At 41.6% G+C, this 19,765-nt stretch overlaps 1 protein-coding gene across 1 annotated transcript in view; it reads right to left on the bottom strand.

Moving 5' to 3' along the window:
• Positions 1 to 19,765, bottom strand: part of FBXO11 (F-box protein 11) — a 142,871-nt gene that overhangs the window by 44,070 nt on the left and 79,036 nt on the right. The window contains exons 2-4 of the mRNA XM_053243955.1: positions 14,690 to 14,817; positions 14,069 to 14,150; positions 434 to 578 (exon numbers count right to left, since the gene is read on the bottom strand). Coding sequence (XP_053099930.1) covers positions 434 to 578; positions 14,069 to 14,150; positions 14,690 to 14,817 — 355 coding nt within the window. The remainder of the gene's footprint in view (positions 1 to 433; positions 579 to 14,068; positions 14,151 to 14,689; positions 14,818 to 19,765) is intronic.

Raw genomic sequence — 19,765 nt, forward strand, 5'->3', positions numbered from 1 at the left:
TCCAAATCTGGACTGAGAATCTTCACGTGTAGTCATGTGTTAATCCCTTCAAAAAAGCATACAGTTCTAAACAATGTATGTACAACACTGAGGAGTAGCCACATGATTAAAGCATCTTCAATATACCTAAGTGCTTTGCCAAGAAACATAAGGACGCCTCCGGTCCCTGCCCTGAGAAGCTTACAGTCTAAAGTTTTATATTGGGGGAGACAGCAAAGTGAAGAAAGAGCTAAAGAGATCACCACAGAAAGTGAAGGAATGGCAGGAAAGCAGTTGTGCCATTTCAGGGGTGAGAACAAACACAAAGCCTTATGAAACCCAACTACCTCTTTTCATTCAGGCTAATTAGAACACCTAACCAAGAATTCAATTTTTCCTGTTGTGCTTGGCATGTAATATACTTCAGGATAATCAAGAATACCTTTTCACTTACCACAAAATTGGATCATTAGCCAGCTCACTGAAGCGCTTACATACACAAGCTGCTTTACAAAGATCCTGCTCCAGCAAGTAAGAGAAAATTTTCAGAACCACTTCATCAGGCAACTTCTCTTGAAGATATTGTTCTGCAGGTGCTGCTATTAAAATATAAAACATGGATAATATGACTGATTTTCCTAAACTGACAAGGGCAGTTCCACCATCATAGATCACAGACTTATCTGTACTGGTATGAATTGGCTAAGGCAAATTTAATTAAGCAAAATTTCTTGACAAAAATCAACTTTACTTCTATTTTTCTTTTAAATACACATGTAATTTGTCATTTTCTGAAGAAAGTTAAGGCTGAAACCGTATTGGCTTATTTGGTATTTAATCTTATTTGGTATTTAATCTTAGCAGCACAATCTTATTCTCAGACTATTTCAAACTGGTCAAGGATATGACTGCTACTAAATCCCTTACACCAGAAGAACTTTGCACTCATGTAAGGATAGCATTGTACCATCAGAACACTGCACTGGTACACTCTTATGCCAGTGAAACACTTCTAGAGGGAGAAGGGGAAACGGGTGGAGTTGGAGGTGTGAAGGGAGGGAGAAAAGCTATCACTGCAACCAATCACTGCAGAACACGAGTATAAATATCTGAAGGAGAGATTTCTGACCCTGTGCTCTCATGAGAGGCAAACTGGCATTTATGCCCTCCATCTGACAGAGCTCTGCTATTGTTCAGCTGCAAATTATGAATATTCATGATCAAGCCCATCCTTTGGGTGGAGCAACTGGAGCTATCATCCCCAGCACCGTGCTCACCCAGGCCCCACGGCCAAACCCAAACACTCACACATTCCCTGTCAGCTCAACCTCTCTCCCCACTCAATATCCAACATGCACAGCACTAAGGGGTTCAGTTGCTGCCTCCATTCTAGTGATGAAAGTGCTGACAACTTCCCAGCACTGTGCAAACTGGATATTAAATGAGATGCAAGCATGTGCCCTGATTAGGCACTAAATGAGCACCTCTCATTTAACATCCAGCTCGTGCGGTGCTGGGAAATTTGGTCACTTCTCTCCTCACTCAAATGAGCAAAGAGGCAAACTTCCCAGTGCTGCACAAGCTGGATACTAGGGCTGTGCATGTGCCCTTATTTAGTATCCAGCTTGCACGGGGGGGGGGGGGGGGGCTAGTTGCCTCTCTTGAGCTGGATACCAAATGAGAGGTGCGTGTGCGCCCTGATTAGGCAGAGCGCATGCGTGCCTCTCATCTAGTATCTAGCTAGCGCAGCACTGGGAAGTTCAGTTGCAGCTCTCCAATCTGGAACGAGGGAGGCCACTGAACTCCTTAGTGCTGCGAGTGCTGGAGACCCAGTGGGGGCCGGGGAGCAGGAGCGGCAGTGAAGGAGGAGTGCTGCTCATGCCCCCACAGGACGACCCTGTTCATGATTACCAACAAGGATGGATATTTACTCTCCAGTTCAGGCACATAGTAGCTCACATACCACAAAGTGACATGTGGGTGGTGGATACTGATGTGAAGGTCTGGGGAAAAATTGTGCATGTAATTATTTACAATGGGTATCACAAACTGCATTTGTGCAACTTTAAGATGGAGCAGAACTGCTCTGTTCTGCAATAACCCCAAAGGTTTGTTACACATATGCAGCAGTATGGCAGTGCTCCACTGCCTGGACTCCATTGTGAGGTTTTGTTTTTTTTAAATGAACCATCCTTGCTTCTGAAAACCATATATGTAAGTCCTATTTTGTTCAATAAGGCTTGCTTCCAAGCAAGTATGCACAGGATTACAGCTTAATGTCATTGCATGTGCAGAGTGTGCCAAAGAAAAGTCTGTCTCTTCTAAGCTGTTGATTTTTGCAGTTCAAAAAGCACATAGGCTGCATGACCAGAAGGCTTTGGATTATGTTCCTAAGGTTCTGCTTAGCTGTAAACCAATGTGTTTAACTTGTTATATTAACTAACTGGTATGTATAGTTATTTGGGAAATTTTTTTAAAAGTATTTTCTTGGCAATTTAGACCAGTTTGATTATATCAATTCATCTTGCAGTTCTACTTAAAATATCGTCAACTTAAAATAATATATTTTATATTGAGAACTAAACAAATGAGCAGAAAAAGCTGTTCTACTAAAAAGATTTAAATATCCAGAATCCTGATTGCCATTCAAGTTAGCAAGAATCTTAAGTAGTGTCAGTTTCAGCTTAATTATTAAAGAAGAGTGCCACTCTTCTTTGAGTGAAATACTTCTACACTTGCTTTTAAATAAGTTCCTGCAGAATTTTACTTTCAGAAATATAAAAAGATTGAATACATAATTTAAGTACTCAAGAAAGAGAGTTAAAGTTCATTTTAGCTTTCATATTACATGGCTTGTTTAATGCTCTTAAGCATCTCCCAATAGTCTCAAAAGGTATACAAGATTTTCTGGACTTACACAAAGGCCTAAGTCCTTGGAACTGAGTCCCACTGAACTCAGCTGGACTCTGAACAAACAGCTATGAATATGTCTCATACTTCTTTTATTTTTTGTAGTTTAAACTGAAAGTCTCACCTGCGATCTTTTTTAAAAAAAAATCCATGTTAGCTTTCACAAGGAACTGTTGTTCAACAACTGATATTTGGTATCAAGTTGCCTCGGAAGATAAAGTTCCACATAGTTGTCATGGCTAATAGCTATTGACATATCAATCCTTCATGAATTTGTCTAATCTACTGTTTTAAGGAATCCAAGCTAGTAGCCATCACTACATCTTATGCTAGTGAATTCCATAAACTGACTGTGCATTGTGCCAAGTAAGTTTTATTTTCGATTGTCCTGAATCTCTTGCCAATCAATTTCATTAGATGACTCAAAGTTCTGTTATGAGAAAGGGAGAAATATTTCTCTATCCACTTTTCTCACACCATGAATAATCATATAATGTCCTCCCTAAGTTGCCTTTTTCCTAAACTAAAAAGCCCCAAAACGCTTTATAGTTTCCTCACAGGAAAAGTTGAGACAATAACATTAAATGTGATGAAAAATAAATGGATGTTTTCAGAAGATCGTAAATTCCAACTCGGGGTGTGCATGGACTGAGGTTCGAACTGCTGTTTGAGCACCTTTTGGATCAAATCAGAGAGCAGACAAAATGTCACATGTTCATTGGCTATTCCTCACAGAAGAACTCCTTGCATGTGAAAGTCTAACATGCAAAGGAAATGGCTAAACTGAAATCCTTCAACTCGAAATGCTAGCTTTCTATGAAAAAGAGATTTAAAAGGAATTTTATTTACCCAAGAGGGGATTCAAATCTATCTTCCTGCCCCCCACCCCTCATACTCCACATGACATTTTGAATAGGCCTGGAGGTTGTCCTTAATGGCACATGGGTCACTAACATGAGAGCCTCATCCAAACATACCAGATGAAGTGACACCTGCCTAAATCTCAGCAAAATTATTGGGACTTGAAAACGTAACTATAAAGTAGTGTCCCATTGTTCTCAACTGGACTGAGTTCCTATAGTTTACGTTTAACTTCAAGAGGATTCTTCCTTCAGGTAGTCAGGGGTGAGAATTAATAGTACTCAATTTGACAGAGGATAGGCCCTGCCAGCCCTATTTTTATTTTATTTTTTTTGCTAAAGAAAGAAGTAGGAGAGAATTTTGTTAGGTTTAGCAGCTCTAGAATGCAACTGGTTCTCACTGTTTCACCACGTTTCCGTTATGCCCACTACATCTATGTTTTCATTGGCAACCAAGAACTCCAGGCTCAAGGATAAAATTGTTACGGATAAAGAAGAACAGGCCCTGTTCTTGCGAATGAGAGCCAGAATAAATCCTGCCTCACCAACTTTTTGACAGGTGTATGGATGAAGGTGATCCCGCATAGTACACCTAGACTTTCAAAAAGCTTTCGACAATGTTCCTCATCAAAAAGACTTTTGAGAAAACCTAGCAGTCATGGGATAAGGGGACAGGTTCATGTGTGGATTGGTATAACTTATTGAGGGATAGGGAAAAGAGGGTGGGTCTAAATGGACAGTTCTCTAAATGGAGGAAAGAAAGAAGTGTGGTCCCACAGGGATCTGTACTGGGACTAGTGCTCTTTAACTTCTTCATAAATGATCTAGAAGTTGGATAACCAGAGAGGTTGCCAAATTTGCAGATGACACTAAACTACTTAGGGCAGTGAAATCCAAAAGAGATTGTGAGGAGCTCCAAAAGGATCTCTCCAAACTGGGTGAGTGGGCAACAAAATGGCAAATGCAGTTCAATGTGAGCAAGAGTAAGGTGATGCATACTGGGGGAAAAAAACCCCAACTACACATATACACTGATGAGGACTGAGCTGTCAGTGACTGGCCAGGAGAGGGATCTTGGGGTTGTGGTGGAAAGCTCATTGAAAGTGTCGACTCAATGTGCGGCAGCTGTGAAAATGGCCAATTCCATGCTAGGGATCATTAGGAAGGGTACTGAAAATAAAACTGATAATATTGTAATGCCCTTATACAAAACTGGGGTACAGCCACATTTGGAGTACTGTGTACAGTTCTGGACACCGTATCTTAATGAGGAAATTGTAGAACTGGGAAAAGTGCAGAAGAGGGCAACCAAGATGATTAGGGGCCTAGAGCACCCTCCTTATGAGGCAAAACTACAACACCTGGGGCTTTTTAGTTTAGAAAAAAAGATGACTGAGAGGAGACATGATAGAGATCTATAAAATAATGCATAGTATGGAGAAAGTTGATAGAAAGAAATTCTTCTCCCTCTCACATAACACTAGAACCAGGGGTCATCCCATGAAACTGACTGCCAAGAAGTTTAGGACAGACAAAAAGACTTTTTCACACAATGCATAATCAACCTCTGCCACAAGATGTGGTGACAGCCAACAGCCTAGATGGCTTTAAGAGGGATTTAGATAATTTCATGGAGGACAGGTCTATCAATGGCTACTAGTGTGAGAGCCATAGGCCACCTCAGAGGCATGATGCAAGGGAGTAACAGTAGGAGAAAGGGCATGCCCTCAGCTCTTACCTGTGGACTTCCCAGAGGCATCTGGTGAGCCACTGTGTGAAACAAAATGCTGGACTAGATCGACCTTGGGCCTGATCCAGCCGGGCTTTTCTTATGTTCAGTAGACAGAGGACATGCCACAGAGAGACTGATCTCTTTTTGACGCCTCTTATTTTCTCCAGTGATTTGGGGTATTAGTCCACAGGGATATATATGCCCATTAAAAGCTCTGGCTAATAGCCTTCTATCTTTGTACACTGAGAACCCCTACCTATAGATCAGCCTCTTTAATGGGATGGCAGCCCAATCAGAGAGAACACACTAGATAGTCCACCTCCACCAAAGTAAAGGAACTGTTTGCTGAGGTAGTACATCACAACCATTTTGGTAGTGAAGTAGTAGCACTACTTGACTTTATAGATTTAGCTGAATGCCTTGAAAGTCTTGTCATATCTTTGACTAACACACACTAATTAATTAAAAGGTTCATATCTGAGACACAAACTAAGATAGCCGAAACACAAAGCAGGCTAAGTAATCATATTCCTTCCAACATATGCTGAAATAAAAGCCCCCTTTGGAGCTTTCTAACACGGGGTATTGGCAGACCTCACTATGAAGTGCATCTAAAGTATTGGGGCAACAATAGCTGAAGCTTGATCTCACATCTTGTTGCTCTATATTCTCGCACAGGAGGACACCCAAGCACAGCTCCCTCAGAAGACATCAGCAAGTCGAGGTTCACAGAGGGAGGGCAGTTTCAGATATACAGCATAGGCCTCAAAATGTTCTGAAGGTCTCAACCAACACCTCAAAATGGGTTTAGTGAAAGCAGCTGCCACAAAATAAGTTTTGTATGAACCCTCCTCACTCTACTACTAAGAGTTTTACGATTTCTCTGCCTAGTTCAAACTATCAGGTTTGTCTTGGCTACACTGTACACTACAAGTTAGCAACCAGTAGCCCTGTGATCGGACCCAACTCCCCAGAAGAGATATTGCTTGTTCTCTTAGATGTTAATGCCAAAATGCCCCTCATCCTCATCTGCATGCTGCAACACAAACAAGTTTGCCAAATAAGCACACATCTCTCAAAATTTGATCCTGAAGTATCCCTTCAAGAAGCTAATCATGAGAATCTTCCAAAAGGAAAGAGATCTTCCAATATCAGAAAAATTCACACACAGAATCAAATGACTACAAATAAATAGGTCTGCTGCTATTATTATTATTATTTCTTGTTTACACAGTCAGACAGGTGTTATTGACTGGTTTGTTTTATCCAGACATCGAGTCCTTCCCAAGGACATGGGATGCCAGAATTTTATCATCAATACTGTTGGTTATTATAGATATCGTTGCAAAATATAGGCTGTTCCCAGTAAAGCTGCTTTTTGTAATTGGCTGGTGGTGATTTCTGTGGCACCTATGCTGTTGAGGTGCTCTTCAAGGTCTTTTGGGACTGCACCCAGGGCGCCAATGACCACTGGGATTATTTTGGCCTTTTTCTGCCACAGCCTTTCAATTTCAATTTGTAGATCTTTGTATTTGGTGATTTTTTCTATTTCTTTTTCTTCTATTCTGCTATCCCCTGGTATTGCTATGTCGATTATTTTGACTTGTTTTTCTTTCTTCTCAACTACAGTTCTATCTGGTGTATTGTGTGGCAGATGTTTGTTTGTTTGTAGTCGGAAGTCCCATAATATTTTTACATCTTCATTTTCTTCAACTTTTTCAATTTGATGGTCCCACCAATTTTTGGCTACAGGTAGCTTGTATTTTTTGCAGATGTTCCAGTGTATCATCCCTGCTACCTTGTCATGCCTTTGTTTGTAGTCAGTCTGTGCGATCTTCTTACAACAGCTGATCAGGTGGTCCACGGTTTCATCTGCTTCTTTACAAAGGCGGCACTTGCTGTTTGTGGTGGATTTTTCGACTTTTGCTCTTATTGCATTTGTTCTTAGTGCCTGTTCTTGTGCAGCCAGTAATAAACCCTCAGTTTCTTTCTTCAAGTTGCCATTCTTAAGCCATTGCCAGGTCTTGGTGATGTCTGATTTTCCACTTATATTGTGCAAATATTGACCATGCAGGGGCTTATTTTTTCATTTTTGTGCTCGGTTCTTGACTTGTCCTTTCTTGTAGGCCTGCTTTCTTTCATTGGTGTTGAATAGTTTCTCGTTCTTGACCATCTGAAGTGCATCTTCTTCACTGTCCTTGATATATTCTTCAAGGCCTCTTTTCTCCTCCTCTACTGTTTGATGGACTTTCAGCATTCCTCTTCCACCTGAGTTGCGAGGGAGGTATAGCCTATCTACATCACTGCGGGGGTGCAGAGCATGATTGATGGTCATGATTTTCCTGGTCTTACGATCTAGCATCTCTAACTCTGCCTGGGTCCAGTCTATTATTCCTGCAGTGTATCTGATAACAGGTATAGCCCAGGTGTTTATGCCTTGTATGGTGTTCCCGCCACTGAGTTTGGACTTGAGGATTTTTCTAACTCTCCTGATGTATTCACTTCCAATTTTTCTTTTAACTTCAGTGTGTGCGATGTTATCAGCCTGGAGAATGCCCAAGTCTTTGTAATGTTCTTTCTCTTCCAGGTTCTTGATGTTGCTTCCATTGGGCAGTTCTATGCCTTCTGGTTTTGTTATTTTTCCTCTTTTCATTATTAATGCAGCACACTTGTCTAGTCCAAACTCCATTGCTATATCGCTACTGAATATACGAACAGTGTTTAGCAGTGATTCAGTTTCTGACTGGGACTTTCCATACAACTTCAGATCGTCCATGTACAGCAGATGGTTGATTTTACTTGATGTTTTAGATGTTTGGTATCCGAGGCCTGTTTTGTTTAGTATATGTGAAAGTGGGGTCATGGCGATTACAAACAACAGAGGGGATAGTGAGTCCCCTTGGAAAATGCCTCTTCTCATGCTAAACTGTCCAAGTGTCTCACCACTGATTGTTAACTGTGTACACATGCTCATTGCTTTTTAAAAAATAAATATCTGAATGTTTTTGCTGACACCAGTTGTTTCTAAACATTTTAGTATCCATGTATGAGGCAATGAGTTGAAGGCTTTCTTGTAGTCAATTTCTTGTAGTAGATTGGTTTTTCTTCTCTTGCAATTTTCTAAAATCATTTTGTCAATCAGAAGCTGGTCTTTTGTGCCTCTGGTGTTCGGGCAATTTCCTTTCTGTTCAACTGGAAGCTGTTTGTTAGTTAATAAGTGTTGCTTCACTTCATCTGCTATTATTCCAGTTAATAATTTGAACATAGTTGGCAGGCAGGTTATCGGTCTATAATTACTTGGAACTGCACCTTTTGCTGGGTCTTTCATGATGAGATGAGTTTTCCCAGTTGTTAGCCATTGTTCAATATCACCTCCTTGCCAAATGTGATTGGACTGTTTTGATAGTTGTTTATGAAGGCTTGTTAGGTGTTTAAACCAAAAGCCATGCAGTTCATCATCGCCTGGAGCAGTCCAATTTTTAATTTTCTTTGCTCTTTCACTTATTAATTCTAGTGTTATTATTAGATCTTGCTTTTGTTGGTTACATTTTTCGACCTCTTTCATCCAGCCTGCTTTTTTATTATAATCTATTAGATTGTCTCATAATTTCCCCCAGAATTGCACTGTTTCTTCTTTATTTGGTGTTTCTACATTTCTTGCAGTTTCTCCTTCTAGGCTTTGGTAGAAACGTCTCTGATTTGACTGGAATTGGAGATTCTGCCTGTGTTGTGTAATTCTGGCTTCGTATTTGCTAATCTTCTTTGACACTGCTGTTATTTGCTGCTTTATTATTTCCAGGACTTCTCTAATTTTCCTTGAATCTAGGTGGTATTTTTGGATCAGATACTGTTTGGTGTTTTCATTCTTCAGCTTCTTGTCTTTCATATCTTTCAATTTACTAGCATCTGATCTAAGCCTGGAGATTTTATTTTCTTATCTAATCTTCCATTTAGGTGATGTACTACTTCCTCTTTTTTTTACAGGTCCACTGATCTTATATCCGAGCTCTTGTGTTGTTATCGTTGCTGCACTGTACATTAGTTGGTTTGTTTCTTGCAAATTATTGGTTGTTATTTCTGCAAGTGAAGCATTGACATCTTTTAATGCCTGAGCAAGTTGTTTTTTGGCAACTGTTTTTAGAGCGGGAAGTCGAACGCTGGTGGTTGTTTGGTTCATGTGCTCTGTTATTTTTTGCTTTAGTTCTTCTTGCTTTTCTGTTAAACGGTATTCGGGTTTTTGAGGTGAAGGCAAAGGGGAGGTTGCCTGGTTTTGATTTTGAAACAGTTCAGCAACAGTGGCGTCCTCTATTTCCAACACCTCCTCTACCTGCGCCTGAGTAACTGCTTCAGTTGGTGGTAATTCTTCTTCCATATCTTGAGCCTGTGTTGCTCTTTGCAGTTCTTCCAGCTCAACTCCTGTGAATATTTTATTACTTATTATGAATCTTCTCTGGTCTGCTAGCCTTTCTTCTGTGATTTCTGTATCTGGATGCTTCTCTTTCCAGATTTGGTACATTCTTTTAAAATAACCTCTTCTAGTTGGACTAGACTTGTAATAGCAGATCATTATTTCCTTGTTGTCATTTTTCGTATATTGTTTTCGGTTAAGCGACGTTTCTTCCAGTAACTTTGCAGTCTCCAGCCCTGGTTGCTCAGCTGAAGATCTTAAGTCCTGTTGCACACTTGCCACCAGATGTCCAGGGACTCCAGCACCTGGCACGGTCCTTGTTGACCCGGGCAACGACCGATGTGGTATAGTTTTATTAAAGTTACATCTCACCATATTGTTGATGGGAGAGGAACTCTTTGTCTGGCTCCTCTGGTGAGACCTGTCCAGTATGGTTGGACCTCTGGCACAGCTCTCACCTCCCTCAGAGCACGCAAGCCCCACAACCACACCAAGGTAGTGCTTCACTGGGGGAATTTCTTGTTTACACAGTCAGACATGTGTTATTGACTGGTTTGATTTATCCAGACATCAAATCCTTCCCAAGGACATGGGATGGCTGAATTTTATTGTCAATTGTTATAGATATCGTCGCAGAATATAGGCTGTTCCCAGTAAAGCTGCTTTTTGTAATTGGCAGATGGTGATTTCTGTGGCCCCTATGCTGTTGAGGTGCTCTTCAAGGTCTTTTGGAACTGCACCCAGGGCGCCAATTACCACTGGGATTATTTTGGTCTTTTTCTGCCACAGCCTTTCAATTTCAATTTGTAGATCTTTGTATTTGATGATTTTTTCTATTTCTTTTTCTTCTATTCTGCTATCCCCTGGTATTGCTATGTCGATTATTTTGACTTGTTTTTCTTTCTTCTCGACTACAGTTATATCTGGTGTATTGTGTGGCAGATGTTTGCATGTTTGTAGTCGGAAGTCCCATAATATTTTTACATCTTCATTTTCTTCAACTTTTTCAATTTGATGGTCCCACCAATTTTTGGCTACAGGTAGCTTGTATTTTTTGCAGATGTTCCAGTGTATCATCCCTGCTACTTTGTCATGCCTTTGTTTGTATTCAGTCCGTGCGATCTTCTTACAACAGCTGATTAGGTGGTCCACGGTTTCATCTGCTTCTTTACAAAGGTGGCACTTGCTGTTTGTGGTGGATTTTTCCACTTTTGCTCTTATTGCATTTGTTCTTAGTGCCTGTTCTTGTGCAGCCAGTATTAAACCCTCTGTTTCTTTCTTCAAGTTGCCATTCTTAAGCCATTGCCAGGTCTTGGTGATATCTGATTTTCCACTTATATTGTGCAAATACTGACCATGCAGTGGCTTATTTTCTATTTTTCTGCTCGGTTCTTGACTTGTTCTTTCTTGTAGGCCTGCTTTGTTTCATTGGTGTTGAATAGTTTCGCATTATTGACAATTTTAAGTGCATCTTCTTCACTGTCCTTGATATATTCTTCAAGGCCTCTTTTCTCCTCCTCTACTGTTTGATGGACTTGCAGCATTCCTCTTCCACCTGAGCTGCGAGGGAGGTATAGCCTATCGACATCACTGCGGGGGTGCAGAGCATGATTGATGGTCATGATTTTCCGGGTCTTACGATCTTTAGATTTGTGGTGTAGTCAATCCATGCAACACTTAGATTGGTTTTTCTTCTCTTGCAGTTTTCTAAAATCATTTTGTCAATCAGAAGCTGGTCTTTTGTGCCTCTGGTGTTCGGGCAATTTCCTTTCTGTTCAACTGGAAGCTGTTTGTTAGTTAATAAGTGTTGCTTCACTTCATCTGCTATTATTCCAGTTAATAATTTGAACATGGTTGGCAGGCAGGTTATCGGTCTATAATTACTTGGAACTGCACCTTTTGCTGGGTCTTTCATGATGAGATGAGTTTTCCCAGTTGTTAGCCATTGTTCAATATCACCTCCTTGCCAAATGTGATTGGACTGTTTTGATAGTTGTTTATGAAGGCTTGTTAGGTGTTTAAGCCAAAAGCCATGCAGTTCATTGTCACCTGGCGCAGTCCAATTTTTAATTTTCTTTGATCTTTCACTTATTAATTCTGGTGTTATTATTAGATCTTGCGTTTGTTGGTTACATTTTTCGACCTCTTTCATCCAGCCTGCTTTTTTATTATAATCTATTGGATTGTCTCATAATTTCCCCCAGAATTGCACTGTTTCTTCTTTATTTGGTGTTTCTATGTTTCTTGCAGTTTCTCCTTCTAGGCTTTGGTAGAAACGTCTCTGATTTGACTGGAATTGGAGATTCTGCCTGTGTTGTGTAATTCTGGCTTCATATCTGCTAATCTTCTTTGACACTGCTGTTATTTGCTGCTTTATTATTTCCAGGACTTCTCTAATTTTCCTTGAATCTAGGTGGTATTTTTGGATCAGATACTGTTTGGTGTTTTCATTCTTCAGCTTCTTGTCTTTCATATCTTTCAATTTACTAGCATCTGATCTAAGCCTGGAGATTTTATTTTCTAATCGAATCTTCCATTTAGGTGATGTACTGCTTTCTTTTTTTTATAGATCCACTGATCTTATATCCGAGCTCTTGTGTTGTTATCGTTGCTGCACTGTACATTAGTTGGTTTGTTTCTTGCAAATTATTGATTGTTATTTCTGCAAGTGCAGCATTGACATCTTTTAATGCCTGAGCAAGTTGTTTTTTGGCAACTGTTTTTAGAGCTGGAAGTCGAACCCTGGTGGTTGTTTGGTTCATGTGCTCAGTTATTTTTTGATGATAATGATGATTATTATTAATTCAATTTCTATACCGTCCTTCCAAAAATGGCTCAGGTAGCTTTACACAGAGAAATAATAAATAAATAAGATGGATGGCTCCCTGTCCCCAAAGGACTCACATTCTAAAAAAACAAACAAGATGGACACCAGCAATAGTCACTGGAGGTACTGTGCTGGGAGTGGATAGGGCCAGTTACTCTCCCCCTGCTAAATAAAGAGACTCACCATGTTTAAAAGGTGCCTCTTTGCCCAGTTAGCAGGGGATTACCTACAACTCTCCCTTTTAAAAATCATTCAAGCTTTTTAAAAAGGGGGAGGGGAGTTAGAAAGCCGCTTTACAACCAAGGCAATTATCATCAGCATCATCAAACATATATAATTTCCAAATGTGTGCTGTGAGCTTTAAAGGGGTCTAAAATCCATACTTCCCCTTACCTTCCAAAACATTTAAGGGTTTAGAAAATTCAGACCTTATATATACTCCTTCCTCTAAGAGAAACCAGCCACCTTGGATGCCTAATTACCTTTAATTCAACTTAAAATAAGTGCCATTGTTTTCAATGGAGGGCCAACCTTCTGGAAAGGCAAGCAGGCAGCATCTTTAGTAACACTGGAACATAGGAAGCTGCCATATACTGAGTCAGAGTGTCTGGCAGCGACTTCTCCAAGGTTGAAGGCAGGAGTCCCTCTCAGCCCTATCTTGGAGGTGCCAGAGAGGGAACTTGGGAACTTCTGTTCTTCCCAGAGCAGCTCCATCCCCTAAGGGGAATATCTTACAGTGTTCACACGTAGTCTCCCATTCAAATGCAACCAGGGCAGACCCTGCTTAGCTAAGGGGACAAGTCATGCTTGCTACCACAAGACCAGCTCTACTCTTCTCTGTTTCACATCACCACCAGCTTTGCTTTTCACAGTGTTCATGTTGATCAGCAACATCTGCTAGCTGGCTAAAATGCCACCAGATATGCTCCAAACCACAGTTAAAAATACAATTCAAAGAATGAACTAAAGAAGGTAGAGGGTCAGAAAAGCAAGTGAGGAGGAGGAGGAAGAGGAGGAGGAGGAGGAAAGGAACTTCTCTGGCACAAAGAAAGGAGAAATAAAGGAGGGAGGGAAAGAAAGGAGACTAATTTAAGTGAAGAAAAGAAAACCAGCAACTGTTCCCTTTCACTGCATAACTTCAGGTAAAGGTAAAGGTAAAGTGTGCAGTCGAGTCGGTGCCGACTCCTGGAGAGCATAGCTAGTAAGTAAGTAAGTAAGTAAGTGTGTGTGTGTATATATGTATATGTGTATATATATATATATATATATATATATATATATATATATATACATACACACACACGCACACATACAGCTTTTAAACAAAAAGTTCTCAAAGCAAAAACAATTACCTGATAAATCCTGCGACTTCCCAGATACTCTAGCACGTTTCGCTCGATGACCAAAGTTCTCTGTAGTTGAAGTAGAGGCACCCTGGCAGGTTTTTAGAAAAGTAGATTAGTTGTGGCATAGTTATTCTAAATATACTGGCCACAGTCTCACCAAATCCTCCCTCTCCCATTCATGCTGCTCTCACATGTGGAATTTCCCCCACCCATTGGCCTTTCAATGTATGGCATAGTGGAAAATATTCATTGGTCCAGTTCTGACATAAAACAAGCCAGGATCTCTCATTGTGTCTTTATCAGGCAATATTGCCTATATCTAACCCAAATTGCCAAATATACCAGGATCTTTAGCTGGCCAGATTCTTTTTTATTTGGAAACTCTGGCTAGGATAAACCAGGATTGCCTGGTTTTGATGTAATAAAAGAACCTGGCTTGTCTAAGCCAGGCTCTGAAGTAGAATCTTTTCTCTTGTGTACAAAGGGGGAAAACATTTGCACCCAAAACTGAGGATATCACATGAAATCAAGATCCAGTCCTGACTCACATTGCATCTAAACTAGAGTACTATGTTACATATTGATTTTAGAAGGTGAAAAATACGTCTTTGTTGTTGTTTTAAATACCTCCATACTGCTCTTTGTAGGGCAAGCTGTTCTTTTAGGTAAAAGAGTTTTTCTGCGAAGTTGGTATGGACTATTTTGTGCACCAGGACCTGATTCTTCTGCAACCATATCTGCAGGTACATCATCATCTGCCAAGAAACAAAGGGAGGGAAATAACAAAATTTGACATAAAAATGACATAAGTTGTATTGTTAGCACAGAAAAATACACACTGCTCTATTTTCAAGTTACAGAAAGCAAGCAAGCTGCCAGATCAATGCTTTTTAACCAGTTGTATGGACATCACTGGTGGTGCTTCACAGTATGGCAGATTACTCTACATTGCATGAAGCAGCACCACTGTCACAGGGACTACACAGCACTGCTTTGCTTGGCTAAACCTCAACAGAAATGGATATGGTCAAGACGGCAATGTGCCAGTACAGCCCAGACCCCATCTTTCAAAGAAGGTACAGTTTGATCAAGGAAGGAATGGAGGACAGAAAGAGACTAGGAGAGAGCAGCAACTTAATAAAGATGCTCCCTTACTGCAACAATAACTATACGGTGTGTTGTCCATTCCTACTCACAGCAGTGGTTCCTGGAAGCAGTGCTACTCGCCAACAAAAGGTAGAAAAAGCTCTATGGTACATTGAGAGATTGGCTAACCTGCGAGATATCTTGGTGAAACATGCTGTGCATTTTTATTTTCTATGTATTAATATATAGTTTGCCTGTTACACTTACATATTTTAGATTATTCAAATCTGTATGTAAGCATCAGTAAAGTATACTTAAAACTTATAAATCTCTTAGTAATCAATTCATAAATAACATTAACAGTAAATACAACACTATCTTAGACTTGCCTTTTCCTCTAGCCTAAAGTAGTTATGAAGCAAATTAAAAGGATACAAAATGTGCCCCCGGATTTCCTTGAAAGAGAAGTAGCCAAACCTTTTGGCAAGTGCAGTACAAATCAAGGCCAACGATGAGGTAGTGCTACTATATATGCACAGTACAGTAGCGAATTGCAACTTCCCCACGTAGGGCACTTTTGCTGCTGGCCTATCACATTTGCAAACAGGCAGGTCCTTAGGCCTGTCTATGCTGCAGCCTGGCCCAGCAGTCCTAACAGCTCCCATCCATATGTGACACAAATCCCCAGTACTCATGCTACTTGTGTCACATATACTGAGGCTGCTTGTCTGTACCTTAAAAGACTGCGCCTTAAAAGATTGTTGGCCTTGTGCTTTGCTACACATTTCTATTATATACTTTGTACAGGAAGAAAAGCAAAAACGAGAGACATTATTACAGCTTCTCTCAGGGAGAAGAGGTCTACAGTTAGCTGCTATAATAATCACAAATACATGAAGACCACATGTATTTCAGGTAAACTAGTAAGCCTTCCTAACTGTATACAGCAATTCTTCTACGAGAGAAAAGATGCCTGTTAAGCTACCATAACTTGAGGTGGCTGAGTGAACAGATGTGAACAATTGCACTGCAGTACTTTCCCACCAGACTTCAAGACTCAAATTCCAGAAATCTCTTCTTACATGTACTCATGTAATTTGACCCCAGCTTCAGATCCTGGTTCATTTTGAAACTCATTTAGAATAAGTCACAAATACGTGGTTTGGATGTAACAAACCATTCTTGCTTATTCTAAGTCAGAATTGGAAGCAGAATTTTCCCAAACCATGTGCACAAAGGGGAGCAGGAAAACACACACTTGTGAGGCTAGGGGACATTGTACAACCCTGTGTGTACACTTAAAAACCATAAATTGTTTTTAGACCTTTCAGCCCTCTGGAAAAGAGCCAAGACATAGGAACATAGGAAGCGGCCATATACTGAGTCAGACCATTGGTCTATCTAGCTCAGTATTGTCTTCATAGACTAGCAGTGGCTTCTCCAAGGCTGCAGGCAGGAATCTCTCTCCGCCCTATCTTGGAGAAGCCAGGGAGGGAACTTGAAACCTTCTGCTCTTCCCAGAGCAGCTCCATCCCCTGAAGGGAATATCTTGCAGTGCTCACACTTCTAGTCTCCCATTCATATGTAACCAGGGTGGAACCTGCTTAGCTAAAGGGACAAATCATGCTTGCTACCACAAGACCAGCTCTCCTTTTGTTCACAAAATACATTTCTTTTGTGTACAGCAACACACACACAAGACTACCTCTAAATACAAGTCAAACAGGGTAGAACAGAAGAACAGAAGAACAGCCCTGCTGGATCAGGCCCAAGGCCCATCTAGTCCAACATCCTGTTTCGCACAGTAGCCCATCAGATCCCGCTGGAAGCCACAGGCAGGAGAGAAAGGAGAGAAAGTTTTACAAGTGTTGCTTTTATTTTCCATCTTCTATAATGAATCATTCATTCAATCGAATTTGTTCACTGCCCCCAAATTTCCACCTCTGTACAGTTTACAACATAAAGCAATTTAAAACAAAATAAAAACGTTAAAATCACTGTGAAATTAAAAAGTTGGGTGAAGAGATAAGTCTTTAAATACTTGTTTAAAAGTATTGTAATGTCAGGTCGGTCCAGAAAAAACCTGAAATCATCCATGATTTGATTCTGGATGAAGGGGCAGACCTGGTATGTATTACAGAGACTCGGTTGGGGGAGGCTGGTGGCCCAGTCTGGTCCTGGCTTCTTCCTCCAGGGTATTCTGTTGAAGAGGAGAGGAGGGGAGGGGAGGGGAAGTGGTCAGGGAGATGGAGTGGCAGTGGTCTATAAGAACAATATCTCCCTGACCAGGATCCCTGTCGAAGTGTCTGACCACACTGAATGTGTATACCTACGTTTGGGAAAGAGGGATAGACTGGGACTTCTGTTGGTGCACCCATTGCCCCGCTGCCTGACGGAGTCCCCTAACTGAGCTGGCGGACTTGGTCTCAGGCTTGGCATTCAAGTCTCCCAAGCTTGCAGTGCTGGGCAACTTCAATGTTCACTTTGGTTCCAATTTGTATGGGGCAACTCAGGAGTTCATAGCGGCCCTGACAACTATGGGCTTATCCCAGGTGGTCTCAGGACCATATTGCTGGTCATATGCTTGATCTAGTCTTTCACTGTGAACAGTGTGGCATACCGTGAGTGGGGACTCCTGTGATTTCCCCATTGATTCATGACCACATCCCACCTCTGCAGGGGCGGGGGGGGGGCATTAGGATGGTCCGCCCTAGAAGGTTACTGGATCCAAAAGGATTCCAAGGCGCCTTGGAGGGATTTAGTGTTGGCTCTGCTGGTGACCCTGTCTACGCTCTGGTGGAGAATTGGAATAATCAACTCACCAGGGCACTGGACACGGTCGCTCCTAAGTATCCTCTCCAACCCACTTCAAAACTGGCCCCTTGGTATATGGAAGAACTACGAGGGCTGAAGCGGGCGGAAGACTCGACTCGAATCCAACAAATTATTACATAGAGAGCATTTGAAGATCTATGCTCAGGCAATACGTGTGGCAAAGAAGTGATTTCCCCCCCTCCCGTATCGTATCTGCAAGTTCACGTCCGGCCAAGTTGTTCAGGGTCGTGAAGGGACTAATGTGCCCCCCTTCAATCAGTACTTAGAACCAAGTTACTTGTTATAACTGATTTTTTTGGACAGAATCTCTCGTATTCGGGCCAACTTGGATTCAAACTCCACAATTGTTACAGAGTCTGATGCCGAGGTATCCAGCATATAAGCTCCTCTTATGTGATGACCCTGGATCAGTTCCAGTTTGTGACTCCCGAGGATATGGACAAGTTGCTTGGAATGGTGTGCCCTACCACCTGCCCTCTTGATCCTTGTGCGACATGGCTTATACTATTTGGCAGGGAGGCTGTTGTAGAGGGCCTGGTAGAGATTATAAATTATTCTCTGAGGGAGGGCAGGATGCCTCCTTGTCTTAAGGAGACAATCAGACCACTTCTGACGAGGCCTGCCTTGGATCCCTCAGTGTTAAATAATTACAGGCCTGTCTCCAACCTTCCATGGTTGGGCAAGGTGATTGAGAAGGTGGTAGCCTCCCAGCTCCAGGCAGTCTTGGAGGAAACTGATTATCTAGACCTATTTCAAACCGGCTTTCAGGTGGGCTATGGGGTGGAGACTGCCTTGGTCAGCCTGATGAATGATCTCCAATTGGGAATTGACAGAAGGAGTGTGACTCTGTTGGTCCTTTTGGATCTCTCAGCGGCTTTCAATACTATTGACCATAGTATCCTTCTGGATCGTCTGAGGGGATTGGGGATGGGAGACACTGCTTTGCAGTGGTTCCACTCCTACTTCACAAGCAGATTCCAGATGGTGTCTCTTGTAGACTGTTGTTCTTCAAAATCTGAACTTTTGTATGGTGCTCCTCTGGGCTCCAATGTTGTTTAATATCTACATGAAACCACTGGGAGAGATCATCAGGGGATTTGGTGCAGGGTGTTATCAGTATGCTGATGATACCCAAATCTATTTATCCATGTTAACCTCATCAGGAGAAAGCATAAATAACGCCTGCCTGGAGGCAGTAATGGGTTGGATGAGGGATAACAAACTGAGGCTAAATCCATATACGACGGAGGTAGTTATTGTGCAGGGTCTGAACTCGGGAGATTGTTTTGATCTGTCAGTTCTGGATGGGGTCACGCTCCCCCAGAAGGAACAGGTATGCAGTCTGGGGGTGCTTCCGGATCCAAACCTCTCTCTGGTGTCCCAGGTTGAAGTGGTGGGCAGAGGTGCTTTTTATCAGATCAGGCTGATACGCCAGCTGCATCTGTTTCTTGATATGAACGACCTCTAAACAGTGGTACATATGCGGGCAACCTCTAGGCTGGATTACTGCAGTGCACTCTATGTGGGGCTGCTTTTGTATGTAATCCGGAAAATGCAGTTGGCTCAGAACGCGGCAGCCAGGTTGGTCTCTGGGTCATCTAGGAGAGACCATATTATTCCTGTGTTGAACGAATTGCACTGGCTGCCAATACATTTCCGGGCAAAATACAAGGTTTTGGTTAAAACCTATAAAGCCCTAAACAGCTTAGGCCCTGGGTATTTAAGAGAATGTCTTCTTTGCCATTAGCCCCACCACCTGCTAAGATAATCTGGAGAGGTTTG

Source organism: Hemicordylus capensis, chromosome 1 (assembly GCF_027244095.1).
Source record: "Hemicordylus capensis ecotype Gifberg chromosome 1, rHemCap1.1.pri, whole genome shotgun sequence".
NCBI lineage: Eukaryota > Metazoa > Chordata > Lepidosauria > Squamata > Cordylidae > Hemicordylus > Hemicordylus capensis.